The 23,179-nt window shown below is 47.3% G+C and overlaps 1 protein-coding gene across 4 annotated transcripts in view; it reads right to left on the bottom strand.

Moving 5' to 3' along the window:
• The window catches only part of AGO2 (argonaute RISC catalytic component 2), a 517,461-nt gene extending 495,919 nt beyond the window's left edge, over positions 1-21,542 (bottom strand). For 2 of the 4 annotated variants that reach the window (XM_086966265.1, XM_086966262.1), the window contains exon 1: positions 21,208-21,465. In XM_086966265.1, coding sequence (XP_086822391.1) covers positions 21,208-21,229 — 22 coding nt within the window. In that variant the 5' untranslated portion in view covers positions 21,230-21,465. Of the gene's footprint in view, positions 1-21,207 lie in introns of all 4 variants that reach the window. The other 2 variants (XM_086966263.1, XM_086966266.1) reach the window with 2 other exon arrangements.
• Positions 21,543-23,179: the final 1,637 nt, after the last annotated feature.

The raw sequence follows: 23,179 nt of genomic DNA on the forward strand, positions 1-23,179 counted from the left end.
GTACCGGCAGGCTTCAGGCACTCACCGGGCACATGAGGTCCACGCCGGATGCTGGGATCTTTGTTCCTCTCAGCGCTCAGGATCTCCTCACATCAGGTAGGACCGGGGTGGGCTCCCGCCTTACTATGCAGGGTCTTCGCGCTCCTTCAGCGGGGCCCTGCCAAAGCTCACGCATCGGGGGTGAGGTTTCCCAACGTCGGACCTTACCCGGGCTCAAATTTCAGCGCGCTCAGCAGCGCTTAACAGTAGACCTTCGTGGGGCGATCCGCCCCAGGATTCACTCTTCTCTGGCCACTACGGACATCAGGTGAGATCGGGGTGGGCTCCCGGCTTGCCTCCACAGTTCCCGCTCTTCTTCGCCGAAGACCTCCTAAACCTCACGCATCGGGCGTGAGGTTTTTCCGATGTCCGATGTCGCCGGGGCTCGGATTTCGGCGCTCTCGGCAGCGCTTGCTGGTGGCACGTCGTGGACGCCGTCCACACCTCTGGGGCACTTTTCCTACCTCTCTGGGCACTTCACAGGGTCGGAGTGGGCTCCCGATCCCTGCACACACACAGGCTCTTCACACCGGGCACACGCTTCCAGCGTGAGGCGATTCTTTAGCGCGACGGACTGCTTTGCCTTCAGGCAGTTTGGCGCTTGTGTCTTCCACCCCTCTGCTCCCTCACAGGCCTTGGGGTCACTCTTGACGGCTGCTGGCCTTGATCTCCAGGCGGCAACGCGGTCCCATTCAGCAGCGTTTTCAAAGCTGCAAGCTGCTCGGGACAGGGCGTCTTTGTAGGGCTTTGTGCACAGTGGGGCTTGCTTCATCCCACCTTCGTCGCCAGCTGTAGCATCGTGCTACAATAACTACAGACCCACGTGGCTGTTATAACTGGAGCTTTATTACATACTTGTTGCTCCTGCCCTGTCCCTATCCTAACTGACCCTTTCCTGTGTCTGCTCCTCCTCTTCCTCTGGCCCCCTAGCTCCGCCCACTCCCAACTACTGGTGTGCTGACTTCACAACAGGGGGGTGCAGCTGGAGCTTGGCGAACCCGCCCCCACACCGTCGCTGGTCCCCTCTTGCCGCGGTTGAGGCCTGCACACGGGAGATCCCACGCGGAGCGCTTCTATTCCTCTGCTAACGAGCACTGTGACTCCAGCAAGTTCCTAGAGCAGCGTTGGCCCCGGGACTATCCTGCTACCGTGATCAACGCCTGGATGTGCCTTTTTCGCCTGGCCTGGCCCCTTGTAGCCTGTGGAGCGCCCCAAAATCTTCCTGCCCTTTGCGTGTTGTGGCCTGGACTTGCGGTCTAGTGTGTGACGAGCGCCCATTTTCGATATCTCAGGGGCGTGTTGGCCAGGGCCGGACTGGCCATAGCGGGCACCGGGCGTTTCCCCGGTAGGCCAATAGGTGGGGGCCAGTTTTGGGACCGGGGGGGGTTTGTTACCGGGGAGTCAGCAATGTCGGCCCCCCGGTAACAAACTCGGTAGAAACAGGCCGTCGCATACTGCTCACCTGCACTCCCCTGACCCCAGGGGGGGCCAACTGAGAAGTTTACCGGGGCCGGTTTCTGTTCTCAGTCCGGCCCTGGTGTTGGCTGTCAGCTCCTCTGTGTCTCCCCTAACCTCGCTATCCGCGACCCTGTGAGACTGGAAGTTCGCCTATGGTATGTCCATCTGACGCTGGCTTAGGCCCCCTGCTGGCCTCCCTCATTTGCCCTTCGTTCAAGCGGGAGGCTGTAAATAAAGTGAAACTGTTAGCTTTACTAACTCACTGCCTTGGATGCCCATTGCCTCTCATATTATCCCAGGGGTCTTTTCTCCAGACTGCAGCGGCCTCCATTGTGGGGGTTTTGTTCAACTTTTATTTGCCTCGCACCACCAGCTGCTGGCGGACAGCGTGCCCCTGTCATCATTTGCTGCCTTTTGCCTCTCGTAGGCCTCACTCCTGTCAGCTGGGTCTCTAATCATGGGGAAAACGGACCCAAAGCAGCCAAAGATAGCCTTTAAGCTCCGAAGGTCCTCCCGCCAGGACGGTGCTGGCTCTGACGGTGCAGACTCTACTGCCACTATGGACCCCCCTAATCGGGACAACAACCGTAGAGCAATCATGCTCGATGTCAAGTCGACCGTGACTGGAATCGCGACCCAGTTGGACCAACTCTCAGCCTGTCTGGACTCAGTAAAGGCCCTTGTTGACTCCCACGATAATCGTTTACTCCTTGTTGAGTCCAGGGTGTCGGACACTGAAGATGCTGCCACCCAAGACCTCCAGATGGATAAAATCTTGGTGGTTATTTAGGAGAAGAACGGGGATTTGGAGGCCCCCTCACGCCGGAGCAACCTTCGCATCACAGGCCTTCCAGAACCCACCAACATTTCACGGATGGAGGACTTTGTGGAACAACTGATCAAGGAGCTCTTCGGTGATGTCCTCTCCCCGGTGTTCATTGTGGAGCGTGCACATGGGTCTCTTGGTCCGCGTCCCGGTCCCGGGCTGCCTCCACGTCCCATCATTGCTAAAATCTTGAATTACTGTGTTTGGGATGCCATTCTTCGTGCGGCACGAGATAAGGGCACCATCAACCACCAGGGTAACGCACTATCCTTCTACCCGGACTACACCTTCACTGTCCAAGCAGCCCGGCGAGAATTCCTTCCTGCCAAGCGCATTCTTCAGAAGCATGCTGTCTCGTACTCCCTGGCCTACCCGGCGAAACTGAGGGTCCGTCAGGGCAGCAAAACACTCATCTTTCCAGATCCAAGAGAGGCCCTGGCATTTGCCAAGAAACTCGAAAAAGAGGCCCGCTCCTCCCCTCCTAAATCTGAGCTCGACGGCGCTGATCGTCTTAGTGATAATTCAAGTGTCCTATATTGGGGACGTGGCTTTACTTTGCCACCGTTTGTTTATGTACTGCTTTCACATGTCTGGACTGCAACACTGCATTGTGCTTCCTGCCTCTTCTTGCCTCAAGTCAATTGTTATCCACATTCTATTAAAACACTGCTCCTTTAGTCCCTCCTCCTACTTGCTTGCTGCATTTGCCTGGTCTGTATGTACAGGGCGCTAACCCTGCTCACCGGCGCACTCTGCATCTTTGCTCCATATCCCCCAGAACAATGCCTGCGTGTTCTCCCATGCTGTCCTGCCAGCAGACGTCCCTGATGCACTGATTGCACCTGCTCGCGGAGCTCCGCACCTGCGCTGCGCAAAGTTAGAGTTAGGGACACTGATACCGTCTGTTGAACCTGGAATGTCCGTGGCCTAAATGACCACTGTAAGGCCAGGCTGATCCACTTACACTTACAGCGACACAGGGTGGACTTTTGCCTCTCACAGGAGAGACACCTGATGCTTGGCTCCCTCTTCAGAATCCAGGCGCGCTATTGGGGGGAATCACACTCTTCTACCTGCTCTTCATATGCTAGTGGGGTTTCTATTCTGATACGCAGGGGTCTACCCTGGTACACCGCTCAGGCACTTACTGATCCTGAGGGCAGGTATGTAATCTGGGCTCACTATTGGCCCAGCCCATGACGATCGCTGCGGTCTACGGTCCCAACTCGGACGATCCAGCCTTCTTAAAATCACAAATGGCACCTCATCTCCGCGGGGAGGGGATTTTCATGTCACTATCGGCCACAGTTGTAACGGTCTGGTTCCTATACGACCCACCCGCGTGCCACTGTGACCCTCACGTCTATTTTAACAGACAATTCTCTTTACGATGCTTGGCGCCACCTTCGGCCTGATGCCCGTGAGGGAACCTGTGTCACCAGTGCGAGGGGCTGTTGGTCACGCATAGATTTCTGGCTGACCTCCCCGGATGTCCTGATCTGGCTCACCGACGCAATTCACATGGCGCGTACCTTCTCTAACCATGCGCCGGTCCAGATTCGCCTCAGTCTTCCCTACTCCCTGCAACATGCATTCACCTGGCGTCTCACCCCAAACGCCCTCCAGGACACGGTCTTTTGTGCGGACATTCAAACTGCTATTACTAATTTTTTTTACTTAAACACGGAATCTGTGGACTCAGCTTCGTTACTCTGGGAAGGTTTCAAGACCGTCATTCGGGGCAAATGCATTTCCAAACAGGCCGGTTTCGTTCCATCCGTACCACTCGGGCCAAGCTCGAGACGGAAATAAAAGATCTGGATGCCTCCCAGGCAGCACACCCCAGTCCCGATATGCTGGCACTGATACGCCAAAAACACAGAGAATTTTCTGAAGAAGCAGACCGCAAACGTACCTTTTTGAGCAGGGAGGGCCGGGCTTCACGCTTCGGTGAAGGCGACTGCTCGGGACGTACTTTTGCCAATCTCCTCCGCCCACCACATGCAGCTTCCTATATTACAGTCCTTAGCGACGGGGGCTCGTCTAGGACTACCTCCCCGGAGGAGATTAAGTCCTGCTTCCTAGACTTTTATTCTCAGCTATATTCCGCTGGTACCCCCCCCGTCACGGGATGCCTTTGATCAATACTTTGAGTCTATTTCGCTGGTCTGGCTTGAGGACTGCCACCGGGAATTTTTAGATGAACCATTCACAAGGGAGGAAATACTCTCACCTGGCAACAAGGCCCCGGGCCTGGATGGACTACCGGCCTCATTCTAAAAAACATATGCGGAGCTCCTAGAACCACACTTGCTGTTATGTATAATGAATCCTTCGATAATGGCCTCTTCCCTCAGTCTCTACGCGAGGCTATGATAACTATGCTTCTCAAACCCGATAAGCCTGCTGACCGTCGCGATTCCTACTGCCCCCTTTCTTTAATAAACATTGACAACAAAATTTTGGCCAAACTGATCACCTCCAGTCTTCTGCTACTCATGCCCCTCATTGCTCTTCCGGACCAATCTGGTTTCATTCCGGGTAGAGCTACCTCGCACAACCTCCGCACAATTTTTTCAGTTTTACACCAAATTAATCCCAATATTCCTGCGGTGGCTGCCCTGCTGTACGCTACAAAAGCGTTTGATACGCTTGAGTGGGCCTTTTTTTATTCTACCTCTTACCACGCATGGGCTTCAGCGAAATATTTATAAGCAAGATCATGCTCCTTTACACCAACCCCATGGCACGTCTCTGCATCAACGGCCAGATCTCTGACCCCATTAGCATTGATTGTGGCACCCGGCAGGGTTGCCCACTATCGCCTATGCTTTTCACCACTGCAATGGAGCCCTTGGCTGCCAGACTCCGCAAGCACCACACTCGCAGGGGAATAGGTTTTTCGACCCGCTCCCTTCTCGTCTCCATGTACGCGGACGACGTAACCTTATACTCCCGTCACCCTCAGGAAAACCTCAGCCCCCTAGTCCGAGAAATCACACGCTTTGGAGGACTTTCCGTTATTCAAGTAAACTTGAGAAAGTCGGTGCGGTTTCCCTTGACTGATGCCACTACGCCGTTCACACAGGACTTACCGTTTGTGTGGGCCTCTGGCCCCACGCGTTAGCTAGGCATCTGGCTAAGTAGGGACCTGGACCAACTGTGGGGATACAACTTCAGTTGTGCAGTTGATTGGATGGAATCCAGGATTCCGACTTGGAGCCGGTTCCCGCTATCCCTGGCTGGCCGGATCGCAATCGTTAAGATGGTGGTCTTGCCAAAATATCTCTACCTGTTTTTTAACGTTCCTATCCCTCTCGCCACTCATTTTTTCACAAATTGCGCTGCCTAATCATTTCACTCGTCTGGGCAGGTAAACAGCCAAGAGTCGCATACAACATCCTCACTCTCCCCATGGCTGTCGGAGGTTTGGGCACTCGTGATTTCAAGATCTATGCCTTGTGCGCTCAGGCCAGCTTTCTGCACTCCTGGATTCATCCTACCCCTTTTCAACCTCATGTCGCCATTGAGACAAAAATAGCATCCCCCTGGCCTTTGTCCGCGGCATTGTTCGCGCAGGTGGTGCACCCACGGGCGGAGGTGGACACAGTCGAGTCTTTGCTCTGGGCCTGGCCCAGCCTTCGCCGGCTCTCCAATCTTCCCTTACTCTCTGCAAATGCTGTACCAATTGTGAACCACTCGGATTTCCCCCCACTAGTTTTCTGGCATGTGACGCTTTTGGGGTTGCGGACAGTAGCGGATCTTTACCCAGGGAACACTTTTTACTCCCTTCCTGACTTCTCGGGCCCGTTGGACACGCTTTTATTCTACCAGCTTTGGCTATTTGTCGGAAACTACACTCTACATTCCCTCAGCCCGCACCCACTAGGCCGGCTCTTGACTTCATATATACATCCCCGTCCCCACACAAATTAGTCACCAAATTATACGCTTTTACTCTAACGTCCACCTCCATTTCTACAGACCGTGCGCGGGAGTCGTGGGGTTTGGATCTTGGTATGGACATTGCGCAGGCTGACTGGCTATACTGCTGCAACCAGACGAAGAAGCTGTCACCAAATTATCAGCTCCGTCTGATACATTTTAAGTATTTGCACAGGCTGTACCGCACCACTGCTGTACCTCGAATCCCATAGCTTACTGCATGAGCGTCAGGCGGGATTTCGAGCACACCATAGCACCGAGTTAGTGATGCTCTCGGTGCTAGACGAACTGAGAGGCATGGCTGATAGCAAAAAACCGAGCGCCCTGATTTTATTAGACCTGTCAGCGGCGTTCGATACCGTCAGCCATGACCTGCTCCTGGGAAGACTGGAGGCCTTTGGGATCAAAGGCTTGGCCTTTATGTGGTTGCAATCTTTCCTTTCGGGAAGGACACAGAGGATACAACAGGGGGAGTCGATATCTGAGGTGGGGCTCTTAGAGTGTGGGGTACCACAGGGTTCCGCACTGCCCCCACTTCTGTTCAATCTCTATCTGCAGCCTCTGATTGCGTCCTTGGCCGAGATGGGCTGTAGAGTCTTCAACTATGCTGACGATACTCAGCTTGTGCTGAGTATCGATAATACAGGGGCAGCACAAATCCAAGCTCAAAACATCTTGAGGTATACCCTGGGGTGGATGACGGAAAACCTATTAAAGATCAACCCGGATAAGACCGAGGTACTGGTAATTCCATCTACCACCTCACAGTGGAGTGATCTGTATTGGCCTGCAGAGCTTGGATTAGCCCCAAAACCTAGTGCCAACGTAAAGAGTTTGGGGATTAAACTAGACTGTGATCTGTCAATGTGCAGCCAAATTTCCACCGTTGTTGGAACCTGCACGAACATCATTAGACAACTGAGAAAGCTAGCCCCCCTCTATGATGCGCTCAATTGTAGCAGCAACCGTTATTTCACGAATCGACTATGGGAATGCCCTGTATCTTGGCCTTCCAAAAACATTGACGAACAGACTCCAGGTCGTAATGAATGACGCCGCACGACTGATCTTCGGATTACCCAGACGAACAAAGGCCTCCCCTCTACTCCAAAATCTTCACTGGCTCCCTGTTAAAGAGAGGGTTGAGTTTAAGAGCCTCTGTATAGCGCATAAGGCGATCTATGGCCATGCGCCGGCCTATATCAAAGCTCGTCTGGAAGTATACTGCCCGAAGAGAACACTTAGATCATCGGACTCTCAGCTACTGGTCTGCCCCCGCTACAAATTAGTGACTACGGGAGGGAGAGCCTTCTCTGTCTTGGCCCCTCAGTTATGGAACAAGCTGCCTGAGGGGCTACGCAGGGAGGTGAATCTCCTACGGTTCAGGAAATCACTGAAAACACTGCTGTTCAGAAGAGCCCTGATCGCAATGTAGTCCTATAGCTGTGTCTCTCGGAGGAGTGAAGCTAAGTTATTGTAACAACATCTATTTCCAATGCGCTTGGAGACCTGTAGGTGATTGGGCGCGCTATAAATCTAAACTAACAATAACAATAACAACTGCTCAGCTCCACAAGCTCGGGCTCATTTCAAATGACACTTGTATGAATTGCGCTGCCCCCTCTGCGGACTTCGCACATTTAGCGTGGTTATGCCCCAAGGTCTCCGAATTCTGGCAGGTGGTGTGCTCCACTATTTCGGACATCACTAGCACCACAGTGCATCCCGACCCTTTCCTGTGCCTACTTGGTTTCGTAAAATTCTGTCCAGATGCTTCTTGACGCCTGATTGCGATGCTGCTGGTCCTGGCCAGGCGTAGGGTGGCTATGTGTTGGGGTTGCAGATCTGCTCCTAGGGTTGAGAGCTCGCTGGAAGAAGCCACTCAGTGTCAGACTCTGTTATCGGACTTACTACCCGCCAAGTCCTGACCTGTTGACATTTGGGGCCTTCTGGTGGCTTACCTCCACTCACGTATCCCTCCCAGTGGCGCTGCCTCTCCAGCGTCCCCTGTCGGCTTTGCTCCAGCGGCGGCCGCCGGTGCTGGCGACTGCCTCCCCCCTCCTTATAGACCCCCCATCCCGCGGCACTCACTATTGATGTTATAGCCAAGTGTCTGACCCCTATTTGGCAAGGGACCCCCGTGCAATGATACTGTGATTTCAGCCTGAACGTGTTCATATTACTTGCAAGGTGCAGTCGACTTGTTTTTGAATGCTTTACTTGGTCTATACTGTGATAATTTGTACTGCTCTGTAGCACAATGTAATGTGTCTGGATTAAACTTCTTCAATAAAGGTTTTGAAATATTTTTTTTTTAACTCCATTTGGTTACATTTTACTAATCAGTTTGTTATGTTATGTTAACTTTATTTTTGTATAGCGCACGGCTACTCCAACGGAGTGTCCCGGCGCTTTATGGTGGCAGCTCCTGAAAACATAACAAACAAAGAAATCCAGAAAACAGCTAGACAGCACAACTAAAGAGTAAAAAGCCAAGTTTAAGGCCTTTCCTAAAGGACAAAAGATTGGAGGTGCAACGTAAGACCAATGGCAGAGTGTTCCAGAGCTGGGGCGCTCTCAAACCAAAGGAACGCCCCCCAATCCGAGCCTTCCTGACTCGAGGCACCACAGCAAGAGACAGAGAGTTAGAACGCAGTGCTCTAGTAGGACGATAAAAAGCAAGCCTACGTTGGAGATATTTAGCTCCCAGACCGAAGAGTGCTTTATGGGCCAGGGTCAGTGCCTTGAAAATTATCCGCTTACGGATAGGGAGCCAATGGAGTGACTGTAAAGAGTCCGGCCGCTCTGGCTCGCCTGTGAAGGCCGAAAATGGCACGCGCCGCACAATTCTGCACGACCTGTAATAGCTGCAGTAAATAATCCGGGAGATTATTGTTGTTGGTACTTAAATTGAAGGAGACACAAATGGATGAACAATTTCATAAATACAACAGCAGTATTTTCGTGTGGGTGCACGTCTTTAAACAGTCTGATCGAAATTTACGTTGTTGCTACTTTACTCTCACACTCACCAACCATAAAGTTCAGAAAGAAAAAAATTACAGAGAAAAGAAATTAATGAATAAACAAATATGGTTTGAAACTATTTTTGGATTTGGAATAAATTTATTTTTTAACAAGGATTAAGACCTCCAAGGTCTGTGTATCAAAGTGCACACCACCTTTGAAAGCGGTAGCACCGCTTTCCACCAGTCACAATAGGATATGATGTTGCCAGATTTTGGGGTGCATGCCACAGCTAATAACATGGTTATGGTTCTGACCAAGGAACCATGAGGGTGGTGACAGTTACTTTGGTCAGGGAAGACGTGCATGCTTGCACTCCCTTAGCATTCCCAATAAACCAGCTTTAAACTCAATAATCTGTGTGGCATTGTCACTACAAGTTAGTGACAAGTTGAGGACCACGCAGTCCTTACCTGCTGTCTTGTGTTGAAGATTTGTTGCATCTAACGAAGATTCTCTGCGGCGGTCCCATCTTTTGAGCAGGGTCTTCTGGTCAGTGAGAGAGCGTTCTACTTGGATGTACCATGTTACAACGCATACCATTACAACTACCTACTATTACAACGCGACCATTACAACGCATACCATTACAACGCATAGCGCTTTGAGGTGCTGGATAGTGGTAAGTATAATTTACTATTCTAACTCCAGTCCCCGTGGACACTAGGGAAGGTGTTGGATAGTAAATTATACTTATTCCCTATCCTAGAGGGCCCCCCAGCGCAATGCGTTGTAATGGTATGCGTTGTAAAAGTTGCGTTGTAATAGTAGGTAGTTGTAAAAGTTGCGTTGTAACAGGTGTATACCGTTCTACTTTGGACTGCCTGTGCCTTTCATGCACACTCCTAAGGCAGTAAGGTGAAGGGGGAGAGCAAGCAGAGTGAATGCCAGTTTTGGATCTAACACGTCATTGCAAGACGGGGAGCTCAGTGGGAGCAGTCCCATACGTCACTGCAAGATTGCATGGGTGCTACGCGAGACAACAGCCGCCATTGTGTGTGAAGTCCTACAAGCAATGCACAAGCCAGTACATTGTGTGAAGTAGTCATCTTTGAAGCCCAAGTTCAGTAGTAGCGCGTCAACAGTTGCTTTACTTCAGTTAGAGGTGTCAGTGGTGACAAAACACATCTCTTGCAGCATGTCGCCAAATTTCACTTCATCGCCAAATTTTATTTAACTGCATAACGTGCCTCGGTAAATTAATGGTAAAACGCATGCCACGTGTATCAACAGGTAATGTTGCATGCTGTCAGTTACCTGCGATACGTACACCTATTGAAGCATGTTACATACCAAGGCCATGGTTGCGCAGGAACTTGGTGGCGATACACAAACCAAGTGCGGCGTGTAAGGATTTTAGCATCATGTGTAACTGCACTAGGCAGTCAATGTACACGTCAATAACAAGTTTCCTTAGTAGAAAGCGGTTATGTCATGACATGTAATGCATTCCGCAACCTGTGATTGTTATGTTTTAACTTTTTTATGCTAGTGTCTAGCTCCTTAGAAAATGGGGAATTCTAGATTTTGTACAGGTAGTTGCTGGAGGAGCTGGCACAGCAAGGAGGAGGGTGCAGGTATTACCCTGGTGTTCCACTTACCACTAAAGCTCATATTGGACCTTATTTAGTGGAGCTTACTTGCCAAAGTGGCACGAGCACCTGGAACATCGCAGAACTACATGTGAGAATTATGTCAGATTAGTGGAGGATCCTTTTGAAGAACTTTCTAAGGAACAGCAAATAATGACGATTGAAGGTGTCTTTGAACCTCCTGCTGCAGCGGACTCTAGTACTAGTGAGGAGTTTTAAAATGCCTCTTACCACTTTTCTCCCTGCTTGGCTGTACTGCATTGTTTGAATGTGTATGTGCAAGGGTGCGTGCCTGTGCGGAGTTCCTCTGGTTAACCCGGCATATCTTGGTAACCCAACGTATCTTGACATGCAGGACTTTAGCGTTGTCTTGTAAGTTGTGAGTAAACAGTAAAGATGGACCAACGTTTTAACACCAGCGACATCTTGCCAGCAGCTGTCTCATTTTTGTTTTGTTAGGCGATTTCCCCACCGCGCAGCTTTCAATTGCCCATGGCCGTTTTGCCTGCTATGCGCTCTCTTGGGAATGAACAGGTTTTGGTCCAAATGGTTGGCATGCTGTTACACACAATTATTATCTAGGCAGATGATGTTGGGAGAGCTGTGACACCCTGGGTACCGTTTTTTTCTCTTTTATTAATCCTTTGTGTGCAGTACATTCCAGTTATACAGTGAAATAGTCCCTCCTGGGGTGAAGGGACACTTTTATTACATTCCTCATTTTGGCCGTGACGTATCTGACGGTTAAGTGCAGCAGTAGTCATGAGTACCCAGAATTACCCAAACTCCTCTGCAAGCGTTTTGGCCGGCTGAGGGTGAACCATGCATTAAATTTCCTGAGTGCAAATCCCATTTTTAGAATAATTTAAACACTATGTACATTGACGGTAATAGGGAACCAGAACAAAAAAACAAAAAAAGACATTGCTACATTCAGTGTCTAGGGTTAAAAGTGTTTGAACAATTGCTGCAGGCTCTTTAGGGGTTGAAATTTATTTGAAAAATATATTGCAGTGCTTGTTGAGTATTTTACACAAAATGTATGCATAGGCATTGTTATATTTAAGTTCTTTAAGAGAGAGCAAGAAGGGAATGAGAGTGTGGATGAGTATGTGGCTGCTTTTCGCAAATGATCCATTGATTGCATATTTGATTACAAGAACAGCTTATAAGTGATCAAGTAGTTATGCATATGAAAGACCCTACGATCCAGGAAAGATTATGGGTTAACGGAGATCCAGAAATACAAGAAATGTTAGCAATTATAAGAAAGGGTGAAATGTCTAGCAATTGTGTAAAAGCTGTTACGGGTGAGATTGGCAACACTCAAGATAAAGTGATAAGTATAATTGCGTAGAGGAAGCCATGCCGTGCAACCAAAGTAAAATGTTCCATTTGTGGTAAGATTGGGCATTTTGTCAAAGTTCGTAAAAAAAAGAAAAATATTAAGGTAAAGAGTGTTGAGGAGGAAGGAGATTCTGATGAGTAGGAAAAAGTCAACTGAATATTTAGCACAAAGGATTCATTTAAATTGATTGTTAATAGTGATAATGACAAATGAAGAAAGAAACCTATTTGCTTAATGAGGGTTAGTGGGGTGGATATTCAAATGGATGCAGATCTGGGATCACCCTATACAATCATAAATGAGAATGTATGGAAGGAAAAATTTGTTAACAATTGACAGAGGTTCCGTCCCACAAAAGTTAGGCCAGAAGGCTTCTCTGGCGAGAAAATTGAAATCTTGAGTTTCGACCATTACTTTTCAGATTCAAAATAAAAAAGAACCCAGGAAAATTGTATATTGCAAGAAAGAGGCCATCTGTGTTGGGGGTGGCACGACCAGGCAAACCATAACATGATATTGAAGCCAAATAGTTCAGAACCAGTAATGATTGTGGGTGACAGTGAGAGGGCTGGTAGTGTAATGCTGGTCAGTGCGCTTGACATTTGAAGGCTATTTAAGTATTGCATAGTGCTCTCATATTGAGTGACGGCAAGGTTTGGAATTTGAAAAGAACTGCTGTACTCAACAGGGAGAAAGTATGGAATGATGGTGTTACTTATAAGAGTGTAAGCCTAGAATGGAAAGATGGTGGATTGGCAGCGGATGTTGGGAGAAAAAGGGCTGAGCATGAGAGTCAGAAGGAAGAAGGAGAAAGGGTGGCAGAAGAAGGAGTTGTGTGTGGAAGACCCAGAGGAGGTAGAAGGTATTACCATGGAGACGCAGGATAGACAAGATGAGGAAATTGAGAGAAAGTTGGTTGTTGTTGGAAGTGTTGAAAGGTGATTTTGTGTAGGAAAAAGAAAAACGTGAGTAGTAGACCAACATGGTTATCAGATTTTGTGTGGGACATAGTAAGTGATTTAAGGTATAAATTTCATTTTGTATTAGTTATTTTAAGATTGTATTTGTTTTATTATTGTTTAATTACTCGTGAACGAGGAAGATGTCATGATATGTTATTTAACGCATTCTGAAACCTGTGATTGTGATATTTTAACTTTATAATGCTCGTGCCTAGCTCCTCAGTAACTGGGGAATTCAAGGCTAGTTTTGCATAGGGCAGTTACTGGAGGAGCTCGCAGAGCAAGGAGGAGGGTGAAGCTTTTCTTCAGTACCTTTACCCTGTTGTTCCAGTTACCATTAAAGCTCATTTTGGACCTTATTGGTGGAGTTTACTTTACAATAGTGCTTTCAATTACTTGGTCAACAAAGTTGGGCCGAGACTCTCAAGATTCAAATATCTACAAATCTCAAGTTGGGCTCAGGCATTTCATATACAGTCTACGCGGAACAGCAGCTTACCTATAGGGGGAGGGAGTGAATTAGAGGCGTGTCTGGTGGACAAACCCCCTGTAAAGAAGGAGATCTCGCTTTGGTACAACATGATTTTAGAGGAAGCAGATGGCAAATTTTGTCTCCCAACGCTATTGTGGGCTGAGTCGATGTCAGGAAAAGACGTGGAAGAACTCTGGACAACTTCATGTAGGGTGTTGTGGGACTTGGTTAAACCTGCCTGGCTCCGAAGGAACCATTTATTCACAATGCATAGGGCCTACTATTCCCCCCAGAGGATGTCTAAATTTTCCCTGACAGGTCCGGTCTCTTGTACAAGATGTGGTTTGGAGGCGGCGTCCGATATTCATATGTTCTTCGAATGCCCGCAAATTACCTCCTTCTGGGACTCCATAAGTAACAAACTGTCCTCGATATTGGATTTTCACATCTCCATAGATTTGGGCCTAGTCATCTTTGGTCTGAGCGGGAAGTCCCGCAGCGCAGCCTCAAACCTGGTGTTCTATTCCATTCTGGCGGCTCGCAGGGAAATTTGCAGACATTGGAAGGATGCCTTGCCGCCCACTTTTTATGAATGGCGTTCCTCTATCCTCCAAATCTCAAAACTCGATCTGGCAAGGGGAGGGAATCAGGGAAAGAGAGCCTTTTGGTATCAGCTGGAGTGGTCACGTTGAACCTGGGGTTTTTTTTTTTTTTCCCCCAGGTCCAATGATTAATGCAGACATGGTTCACCTTCTGGTTCTGCTGCAGCATGTAGCAGTGCTTTTGGGGCCCTGGTACCTTGGGCACTATTGATCAACAAAATAGCCCATATGTCAGAGTTTTATGGCTTGCCAGCAGTTACTGTTGGGATTTGGTCGCCATCCTTCCTACGCTATCCCTGCCAGCAGACGCTGAGACAGTACAGAGGCACTGCCTGATTTTCTGCTCTGTGGCAGTTTTTGTTTTGATAGATTGGAGCCATGCACGCAAATGAGGATATAAAAAAAAAAAAGTGCTTTCAGCAAAAGCCATGTATTATGCTAAATCTGGTCTAGGACCAAACTACATACGTGTACATAGAACCCATTTCATATAAATCAATACATGGTTCCAGTTTCCTTGTTAATTAACACGGTCATCTTCTTCATAGTAAGATTCAAGCTGTTTAATGTATTCAGCAGCCCTTGTTGCTTAACGGGCAGTCAAAGCAGGTTTCAACACAGTCTTTTATTTGGCAGTCATGTCCAGGATATGAATTAGGATGTCTTCTGAAGAAAGGGTTGATTCCAACCGTGACTTTTTACTTCAGCTGTGAAAATTGGCCCTATCTGATGGAAAGTGAAGATGTTCAGAAGGCACAGGGTGCGCCAGTCTCTTGAGTTTTAACAATTTTCCGGTTATTTCTATCAGCAGTGTTTGGTACTCTAAACCATGGTTGCTTTTTAACCACTGGGTATGGACTTAAATAAATCACTGCCTAGTTTCTCTTCAGAATGACTAAGTGCCCTAGAATGCCACTATTATAAGTTTTTCTTTTAGGCTACTACATAATGCGGAAACAAAAATCCTCTTCCTGCGTAAAGTTACAAATTCTTTAGCATTGCCTGTCCATGTGTTCTGCCTTCAAGGAGCTAAGCAACAAAAAACGTATTTTTTTTCCCTCTCACCTGAATGTGCCAAAGTGGAAGTCCCTGTGCTAGTTAAAACAATTAATTATAAAGTTAATAGGCCAAAAAGTATTAGACATAGGTCTTTGCCAGTCGGTAGAAAAGTGGGTGTAGTAATCAAAACCAATCCGTTATTTTCTCACTAATTAGAAGCAATTTACCAAACAGGTCACTATCATTTGAGGATTCTGACAACAGTTTTACCTTTGATGCCTACATTTTCTAAAAGCATCCTGCTGTCTGCTACAGTCAAGGCTAGAGGAATTATGCAATTTCGACTGCTGCTGAATAACCATAAACAGACCACTGTACTCACCCAAGCTGCACCAATATCCCACAAATGCACAACTTTATGTTTCAGGACAAGTCTGCAGCCCTCAGATTTCAAGTGCTGGAGGACTATGTTGTGTAGCATTGACTCTGGTAGATGGCACTAGCATCTGCAAGTTTCCAACTTCAGGAAGCAAGGTAAGAAAGCAACAACTATGACTGAGACAACTGTCAAAACATCATTATGTCTTGATAAGAGGTTTTCTACTAAAATTGTATGTGCATAATTTTCTTATAATCTGCACCTCGGGTGTTATCAAGTTTAGGTTCAAATCCACCACTGCTGTTGCCGTTTGTTGGTTTTGGTCACCTGTACACAAGCCAGGTTAAATGTTAGAATCCTTTTGCCTCCACAGCAAATGCAAGTTTAGATTTATACTCTAGCAGTTAAGAAGAGTTTCAAGTGAGAAGCTCATTTAGGCCTCTTTGTAATGCCTGCAAATGGTTCCAAACGTTAGTTCAGACAGCCTTGCATACAACCCTCACACCTAGCAGTTGTATAAAAATGTCAAGCACATAGAGCATGTGAACCAGTATTGCACGCGGCGGTGGTAAGAGCCATTCAGGCGTATTGGGGAGAAGGATTGATAGAACCAACGACTACACTGGCCTGTCAGTACACTATGATGGCTGCGGGTACCTTTAAGGCGGTAACGTGCTTGTACTCGAGATTGCTGAGCGAGACCTTACAGCCTCTGACAACGCTAAAAGCCAAATGGGAAATGGATCTACAGATGGAAATCCCAGACACCACGTGGTCCCAATTGGTACGGAGGGCTAGAAAGAGCACTAGAAATGCGCGTTTCCAATTGATTCACGTTTACATTATTCACAGGGCCTACCTCACCCCGAGCAACATTGCAAAATATTTCGGAGTAGAGGACGCGGCGTGCCCCAGGTGCAATAAAATAGGAGCGGACTTGGTGCATATGCTGAGGGACTGCCCACACCTACAGATATACTGGAGAGAAATAGGCAACACATTGAACGAAGTGGCGGATAGGGACTTGCAATATGACAAGGCGGTCAGTATATTACACTGGTTCCCACACACGCCCAAAAATAAACTATCGAGCAAATTCATTGACATGGGCCTAATCTTAGCTAGGAGGGAACTAACTAAGGGATGGAAGTCGAAAGCGAGCCCGACGCACCGGAGATGGCTGAACGAATTTCTAAAATGGGCGGCGAGCGAGAGTACGATTAGATACCAACTGGCCCGTCGCAGATCAGACGAGCGGGCCCAGGAGGCAGCGATGGCTTGGGAGATGTTGGTGCAGGCACTACGGGACAGCTCAGTGGAGGAGGGAGAGGAGGAGACAGGGGAACCAGAGAGCCTAGATGGCACGATGCTGCTACCCCCCACCAGACACACACACCCAATAAATAGCAAGAAACTTCTGTCCACCACCACATGGCTTTATATCTCTGCTGTAGGCGCAGGCGACGACACTTGGGGGGGGGGGGGGGGGGGAGAAATGTTTACCTGATATGTCCAGACGTTCTGGACGAATATTGCTCAGTAGCAGAGGGGAACGGGGAGGAAACTAGAAAAGCTGACAGCGGATTGCCTCATATATTGACCATAACTGATAGACAATGTAAAAAAACACCACGGAAACAAAAGACGCTGCCCGGCCTTCGGGATGTGGGCTGAATGGCTGTGTATAATGCAGGTGGGCAGAGATCAGAGGGCGACGAATCTGCTTGAGTAGATCCCATAATGAATGATGTACCATGTATTTGGTTCTGCAATAAAAAAGTTTAAAAAAAAAAATAGAGCATGTGAACCAGACAAGAAGATATACGGTAAGGTTTTGCTGATAACGTAAGTTCCCCTACACAATCTTATTTTTACATCAGGCCACTACAGAGCATAAAGTAAATACAAATGTGTGAACTGATAAAGCGACAACTTGTTTATTACATTTGAACATGAAGACAAAGTGGACATGCTTTTAAGGACACAGAAGGAAAATACAACAACTTGCGGTCTCCTTATCTCTGATTTTCAGTGCACTCCGTCTGCTCAGCTATTCTTTTCACTGATATTCCATAGAGCACCAGTCAAATACAACATTTCATGGTCAACATTCTTAATCTAAAGTCAATTTTCAAAGCATTCATGCAAGTTAGAACACATAGGGATTTTACTCAACCTGTGAGCTACTCTAAGGTAGTGGGCAAAATGCTTGAATATTAATTCCAAAAAGGAGAGCATTATCAACCATGGTTCCACGTCATCGCCAAAATGAACCGATAACGTTGCTGTACCTTTCATTACCAAACAGCAGACTGCTATTACAACTTCTACAACGCAAGAAACTTCGTAGAATTTACAAAAATCCCTTAGCAAATCAATGTTATCATCTTTTGGTCCACCTCTGTTCTGCTCACAATCAATCTTTGACCCACAACTTCATACTCAATCTTTAAATCTTAGCTTATTAATGTAAGATCTACTAGTAATTCTTAACGTTAAAGCCTATACTACCGAGGTCTGCACCACAAATACACAAAGTGTTTTTTCAACAGCAAACTGGAAAGGACTTGTGCAAAGAAAGTAGAGGCAGACAGTCTCTACTATCACTAAGTTACAAAGGTACCCATCACTGTCACCAGACAAAATTGTCTCCACTGCATCCAACACTCATATTGGAACATGAAGCGTTTACAAATTGTTGTGTTAACCCCAATAAGGACAAAAAGTGCCAGGAATTGTTTATGCAGTCATTCTGCCAATAATTTCAGGTACAACAAGTTATTTTAGATGGGCGAAAACGGCATTTATTTTGTTTCACTTGTAACAGAAAACAAGCAAAAAAATGATGAACCAGAAAAGGTAGCTTGAGAAGTGATGATTTTAGTATTTTCTACTTAGTAATACCTTTCTCAGATCTGCATAAGGAACTGTCGTTCTACACAACGAGCAGCTACTCACCAGCCTGCTAAACTCAAATTCAATTCCAGCATACCAAAAGCTATAGTATCTTCCAACTTGCACCCGTGCCAAACTGATCAAGGCAGTTGCACCCACGTTAGGTGTGACCGCATGACAATGTTTATCTTGCATTAAGACTACTTGTCAATTTTCTTTTTTTTTTTTTAAATGATCCCTCAGGTCCTGCCACTCTCAGCCCAATCTCCAACCATGCACGTTCTATTTTAAAACGTTGTATTGATATAGCTGATGTTCATTTACATTCAGTGAAAAATATCAGCATCAACAAAATCGTTTTTTCGTGATTTGCATGTGACTGACAACTATAATAACAGTGTCCCACTTAAACACTGATTTGTAGCTAGCAAGAAGTGAAGACATTGGTACTTTAACCCACACTTCGATCAAACACAGGGTTTGTCTTCACATCATTTAAACCCTGACTTTCTTTTTCTCCGCACTGTTAGATAGTGTAGCACAGCTTTTACTAATATTGGGGAGGTTCTTCTTCCAGAGAAACAGCTCAAAGTATGTGTATGCACAACCACTGACTTCATTGATGATGTAGACTCCCTTATTTTCTAAGAATTGTTTTTTCTTTTTGACTCGGAGTTATTGGAGAACATGATCTCCCCCACTTCCGCCCATGCAATCTAGTTTTCTTTAATTAGGAAAGAGATAACAGATGTTGATTTGCAAATCTAAGGTATATCCGAAGTATGTAAGGTATGCAGAGACCTTTCTACACTCCACTTGATATACCATACTGTATCCTTTCAACCTCCCCAAATGTCTAAAATCCCCATACTCTTGCTACGCGCATATTAACCAACAACTTTCCATTGCTTCTGCTCCTCATATGAGCATTATAGTACTACCTGGGGTCCTTAACTCTACCACACGTCTACGCCCAGTCATTTATTAATATTTGGGCCCTTTCTGAATGTAGATCAGTTTCAAAATAATTACAGGCATATATAAAGTGGGTAATTTGTTGACTAACTGGTTATTGTGTTTAAACCCACTGCTCCACATACGCTGCATAATGCTCAATCACTCTTCATTTGACAGCTCAGATGACACTGGGCTTAACGGGTATTGAAAAATACCATGGCTGGGTCAGAATCAAAATATTGTGACTTGGAGTTTGGTAAGTGCCTGGATAACAAGTCTGTACCTGGCAATGTTTTCGCAGCTACACAAATTGTCAATAACACACCTATCAATCGGGGACACAGGGATGACAGTCACAATATGTACTGACATTACTACTTTTAGATAGGCACTACTGTCAATGAAGCTTACATTTCAGAGTATCCTTTAAAAATAAACAGAACTCTCACTTTGTCCGCAAGTGTCATATGAAATGATCAGTTGCCTCGTTGCTAAGACAGCAGTAAAATAAACAATTAGTTGAATAAAACATATTGTGTATATCTTGACTTGAATGCTTAATCACTGCTCCGATTCAGCCAATATGTAGGAATTTATATATTTTGATACTACTGTACGAACCTCAAACTAACTATTTAAATTGTGGTTTCCTTAAAGAGAACTAGCACCCCACAATGTAGCTGAAGACGGCAAGTAAACATCAACAACACATAATTATCTAATTATGCCTTCAATAAAAGATATGGTGAAAAACGTAACCGCAAAAAAATGTTCGATGCATAAATTTAAAACCACTTCAGAAACACTATTTGTGCATCTCTGTTTAAACACTATGGAAGCTGTATAATTGCCAAGACCGTTCTCCAACTCTATAAGAGGATGCTCGATCCCTAGTAATCGACATGTTGCTGGCACATGGTGGATCAACATGAAAATGTACATCTTGTAGACGGGGAAGGAAAGCTTATAAGAAACATAAGTGTAGACATAATACGGGAGGAACGTACAAAGCTGCATTGCACAGAAGTAAAATTTACTGGCATGAGTATTATTACATTAAGCTGCGCCCTTGTCCCTGCTATGTTGTGGGACAAAACAACACGGTAGGAGTGCTCTGCACACTACAGATCGTTCCGAACGACACCACCCTGCAACGTCATGCCAGAGTGTGATGCACGTCACTCCAGAACATACTGTGGGGTGCTCCCAGACATTACAGCCACAGTAGGATTCGACCACCATAAACATATAGGACGTAACCATGGTGAGTACACCCTCTATATACAGGGTGGGGTTTTACGCCAAACAGCGAGCACGGCCACCCACAAACACACAGACATCACTGCGCCACATGACAGACTGTTGTGATTCAGAAAAGCAGCCGGCATTGGTCCTTATTCGAGTGCCAGTCTCAAGTGCACCCTGTCGGTGGCGGTGACACACTCGCCTCCCCGTGAGAGATGGCCACTGGAAGCCATGACTCACTGGCCACCCCACCTGTGCCGTTCTCTGATAAACCACCCACCGCCTCTCTTCCACATCTACCACTGCAGGCAGCCAACGGCCAATCCCTGCCACAAACAACACACACACATCGCGGGCTGCGCGAGGCCATCCTCGAGCCCAGTGTTCTAGGCTGCAGTCCGAAGGAGCGGCGCGAGCCTCCCACACGGGCGCGCGGACACAAGAGTAAAGCGAGGACTCACCCGGGCTGGCTCCAGAATACATGTCTGCTTAACTGTGCGATGGGGGGCGCGCAGCCCTGGGGTAGGGAACGAGGTGGAGGTAAAAGTCTTCTGCTGTCCCCTCCCTGGTACGAGGAGCCCCCCCGGGGCTTCAGAGACAGGCCGCCAGGAGATTTTTAAAAAATATATATAAAAATAAAAACGGCGTCTGCGCGTCCCTTATTAATCAAGACATTAAACTGATAGCGCGAGCTCCTGGAGACCAGGGTACTCAGCGACAGAGGGGGTTGGGGGAAAGACCGGGAAGTGACGTATGGGGAGATGCGACTGGAGGGGCCGTCCACTGGGGGAAACACAGAGCGGTTCATGGGTGATTAGGCACTAGACCGCGATGGAATAACGCGGGAGCCATGATGGGTGTTGTATATCCTCGCGAAGGAGTGCTTCCTCGCCTAACATGGCCGCACTTTCAAGCCAAGCCAATCCATTTACAAGACTTCCAAAGAGAACCTGCGGTTGATTCGATAAGACTAAGAAAGAAGGCTTTAATTATTATTTTATTTTGTTAAAAGACTTTAAATAAGGCGGACTAGAGGCAGTCGAAGATAATCATAGGCATTAAAGAAGGACATACGTATTCGTTACCACAAGAGTCAGATATGGCCGCCATCTTTAAATATAAATATATATTTTTCCCAAACGTGGGGAAGTAGCAATCACGTGGTTATAGAGTACTTAAAGAAAATAAACAGAACCCATTCGATTAGTTCCTAATTTCAAAAGTATAGTGATCGTAGTTTGGTAACTGATACCATTTTCATATTTTAAATTAAAAACATTCCACAGCATTACAACAAGTTGCTTTTGTAAATGAATGCAATCACACATTAGGATTGTTCTTTTGGACTGTTCGCCAGCCAGCATGGAAATAATGTTTCCGAGAAGGGAATACCGCGACTTATGCGTTACATAACAACGGGTGTTGTAATTCTTTTCCGGTAGTTTTACACGTAGTGGTCATTTTGGAAAGGTGATTTAGGTTCACTCTTGAAATCGAAACCAAGGTATGCCCATATTGAAAATGGCAGCAGCTTTATTGTATGTCAGGTGTTCTTTGATCGCTTACTTCTGTGTAGGTTCAGTCCTGCCAAGCGTCACGCAACAGGTGTGATGCTCACGCATTTCAGTGCTGTGATCCGCATCTCCGCACTGAAATGCATTGTCACGCATTTTCGACCTGTGCCAGGCGCTCCTGTGACCGGGCTCTCTCTGCTGTTCTGAGAGAGCCCGAGTGCCAATGGTGCGGTGCGCAGCTACTCTCAGACTCCTCACAGTGTCTGCAGGGGGGCCGGGCTGCTCTCTTGATACTGCAGGCAGCAGCTCAGATCTGTCAGGTACCGTGTGGGGCACCAGGGGGGCCGGGATTAAATCCGGATGTGCCGGCCGCGGTAGTGCAGTCACGTCCGGAACTAGAAAGTGCAGAAAAGAGGCGGGGGGTTAGAGAGTGCAGGCTGCCACGACGAGACGCTCTCTGACTATCTCAAGCGCCGCCATAGCCGCCGCCGCAGCCACCTCCGCCCCGTAACAGGCACAAAGAGTACAGAGAGAATGGGGGCATCATCCATCTTTCATTCGACTCTTTGGCGCCGATAATGGGGTGGGTGGGGAGTCGGAGGGTGGGGGGCGGATGTGACCTCTCACTTCAGTCCAGTCAGGAAATGAGGTTGGAGAAGCAGCGTGGGCCCGACCCGCCGTTCTATTTAATTTATGTCTTAGATTAGCATGATGCAGCGCTGCAGGGCTGGACTCGGAGGGAGACTCAAGGCAATAATTACACCCCTCCCCCCGCGCTGGACCGGCAGGCGAGATCGCGACCTGAGACAGTGATTAGTCCCGGAGAATGATCAGCAACATCATGTCCGAGCGGCATCAGAGGGCTGAGGTGTGATCATGATAGGGCGGCTGCCGAACGGGACCCGGGCAGTGACCTTGC

The sequence above is a fragment of the Lissotriton vulgaris genome, chromosome 4_1 (genome assembly GCF_964263255.1).
Source record: "Lissotriton vulgaris chromosome 4_1, aLisVul1.2, whole genome shotgun sequence".
Classification (NCBI taxonomy): domain Eukaryota; kingdom Metazoa; phylum Chordata; class Amphibia; order Caudata; family Salamandridae; genus Lissotriton; species Lissotriton vulgaris.